At 53.9% G+C, this 2,842-nt stretch overlaps 1 protein-coding gene across 1 annotated transcript; it reads left to right on the top strand.

Moving 5' to 3' along the window:
* Nucleotides 1-588: 588 nt before the first annotated feature.
* Nucleotides 589-1,584, top strand: JKF63_05282 (uncharacterized protein; the record flags this gene model as incomplete). Its single annotated transcript, XM_067901250.1, has 1 exon — nt 589-1,584. The coding sequence occupies one exon, from the start codon at nt 589-591 to the stop codon at nt 1,582-1,584; it is 996 nt and encodes a 331-aa protein (XP_067758252.1).
* Nucleotides 1,585-2,842: the final 1,258 nt, after the last annotated feature.

Raw genomic sequence — 2,842 nt, 5'->3', positions numbered from 1 at the left:
ACAGAAAAAATGACATATAAAGGGAGGGACGGGGGGGGGGGTAAAGCATTTGTCTTGACGAGAATGAAACCGAGGAGGCCTCCAGATGACGAGGAATGCTTCGGAAGAGGACACCCCCACACATGCGGCCGTAATGGCTGGAGAAGGCACACAAAAATAAAACAGGGGCAACCCGCAGCGTTCATCTGCCGTCTCTCCTTTTTTCTCTACCCCCTTCCCCCCTCCAACACCAAACGATGTACACGATTGTGACGCTCGCATGCTACAGCAGTAGTTACCCATTTCTTCCCCTTCTTCTTTCTCCACGCGATTCCGAGTGGGCACCACCACCACGTTGACTACCGGAACGTAACACCGTTGCACTGTTGTGCTCACGTCTGTTTTTCATACAGTGGTCGTTCTGCCCTGCCGTTTACTTTCACACTTGAAAAAAAAATCACCTTCGTGTATACTCCGCCTTCAACAACAACAAAACATCCCAACACGTCAATCCCCCTCCCCTCCCTCCCCTCCCCCTCACCCCCGAAGAGGAAAGAATTTGTATTAAACCAAAACACCAGAGAAGAGGTCCCCCCCTCCCTCCCTCCAATGTCAAACCAACTCGAACAACTACGGTCGATGACGACCGTCGTCGCAGATACGGCGAGCTTCAGCCTCTTGGCGCAGTTCCGACCGGAGGATGCGACGACCAACCCGTCACTCGTCTTGGCCGGTTCGCAGCTGCCCGAATACGCGCACCTCGTGGAGGACGCTATCGGGTATGCCAAAGCCAATATTAGCAAGTACGGGAATCATTACACGAGCAGCAACATCGTTGAGAATGTTGCGACGCTTGCCCTTGATAAACTGACTGTCAGCTTCGGTCTTGAGATATTGAAGGTTGTGCCAGGTCGCGTAAGTACCGAAGTGGATGCGAGGCTGTCCTTCGACAGGGAAAAGATGATAGAAAAGGCGCGCTTGATTATTGGGCTCTACGAGGAGGCCGGTATCAAGCGCGACCGCATCTATATCAAGCTGGCCTCCACCTGGGAGGGCGTCCAGGCCGCTCGTGATTTGGAGAAGGAGGGCATCTGCTGCAACCTGACGCTCCTCTTTTCTTTTGCACAGGCGGTAGCATGCGCGCAGGCAAACGTCTCCCTCATTTCCCCTTTCGTTGGCCGCATCTTGGACTGGTACAAGAAGGCAGAGCCGTCTAGGGCTGACACCTTCGTTGGCGCAGCGGACCCTGGCGTCATCTCCGTTACCAAGATTTACAACTACTACAAACAACACGGCTACACCACCATCGTTATGGGCGCCTCCTTCCGAAACACTGAGGAGATCACGGAGCTGGCCGGCTGCGACAAGCTGACCATCGCTCCTTCTCTGCTGGAGAAGCTGGCTGCTGCCGGGGGCACGCTGACTCGCAGACTGGACCCCGCCCATGTGACGGAGAAGATTGACAAGCTACCGGAGCTTACTCAGGCAGAATTTCTCTTCATGCACAACGAGGATCAAATGGCTGTGGAGAAGCTCTCCGAGGGCATCCGCAACTTCTGCAAGGATACACTGAGGCTTCTATCTGCTATCCGTGAAAAGCTGTAAGTCTCCCTCCTCCCTCCTCCCTCCTCCCCAGACCTCATGCCAATTGGGGTGAACCACATCTGGGACGACAAGGTCTTTTGCTTACCACCTGGGCTGGGCCATTTTTTTTTCGGGGTGTGGGGCGGGGGGGGGGGAGGTGCCGGTTGGGGAATGCGTCGCTGCGGGGTTTGACTCCCATGTTGTAGATGGCGTTGCGTCGGAGACACTTACGATAGTATAAATCAGTTCCTCTCCTTCACATGAAAAGGGGAGGGAGGCTGTGGGGCAACCCGCGAGATGCGGGTGCGCATAATTCGAAGCGCAGACTCTTCTCAGATGCACAAGGCGGCATTGCGGTCAACGCGCGCCTGCTGCGGCGTCGGCAGCACAAGCCGCCGCAGGGTGACGGGCCCCTCTGGTCAGATGGAGTGGTGGCGATGGCGGGTTCTTTGTCGCGGTCGACTTCATGGGGTTGCATGGTAGAAGAGAAGATGTATAGAAGTAGACGAAAGACATTTTTGTCCTCCTCCCCTCCCCTCTCCTCCCCCGCGTGTGTGTTTATCTTTTGTAAGTGTGGTTTCAAGGCGTAGTTCCGACTGCGGCATTCACATGCTTTGCTACATTGACGCGCACGATTGGAGGTGCCGGGCATGAAGGCAGTGGGGGGGCGGCGGTCACGTGGCCGTGCAATCTCGTTACCACCCGAGAGCTCCTCTCTGACCTCATACATATATATATATATATATAATTTATTTATATGTTCATGCATGCATGTGTATGTGTGCCCCCTTCCCATTTTGCGTTTTTTTTTCGCTTTTCCCGTTTTTTTTTTTTGGTTTGTTACGGCCTCTTACGTCGCGTTTTCCCTCGTTCTTCAGTCCCCTCTCCTTTCCTCATCTCACTCTCGGTTATATATATGTTCATGTATTTGCTTTTATCAAAAAAACGAATGTCATTTTTTGGGAGAGGGGAGATCGGGGGGGGTGGGGGGGAGAGAGAAGTGGATAGTGAGGAGGGAGGGGAAGAGGGGAGTTTGTAATGGGTGGGGCGAGAGGGAGAGCATCCGTTTTTATATACCTGCACATGTACCTACGTGTGTGTATATATATATGCGTGCAGTACCACCAAAAGAAAAAGAGGTCTACCCTTGTGTCACAGAGGTGTTGGTGTAGTGATGTCTGTATGGGCGAGACACACGCGTATGACTCTCCTCTCCCCTCCCCCTCCCCCTCCTCCTCCTCCTCCCCCTCCTCCCCTTCTCCCCTTCTCCTTCTCCTTC

This window comes from Porcisia hertigi, chromosome 16 (assembly GCF_017918235.1).
Source record: "Porcisia hertigi strain C119 chromosome 16, whole genome shotgun sequence".
Classification (NCBI taxonomy): domain Eukaryota; phylum Euglenozoa; class Kinetoplastea; order Trypanosomatida; family Trypanosomatidae; genus Porcisia; species Porcisia hertigi.
This window is presented reverse-complemented; position numbering and strand designations above follow the sequence as displayed.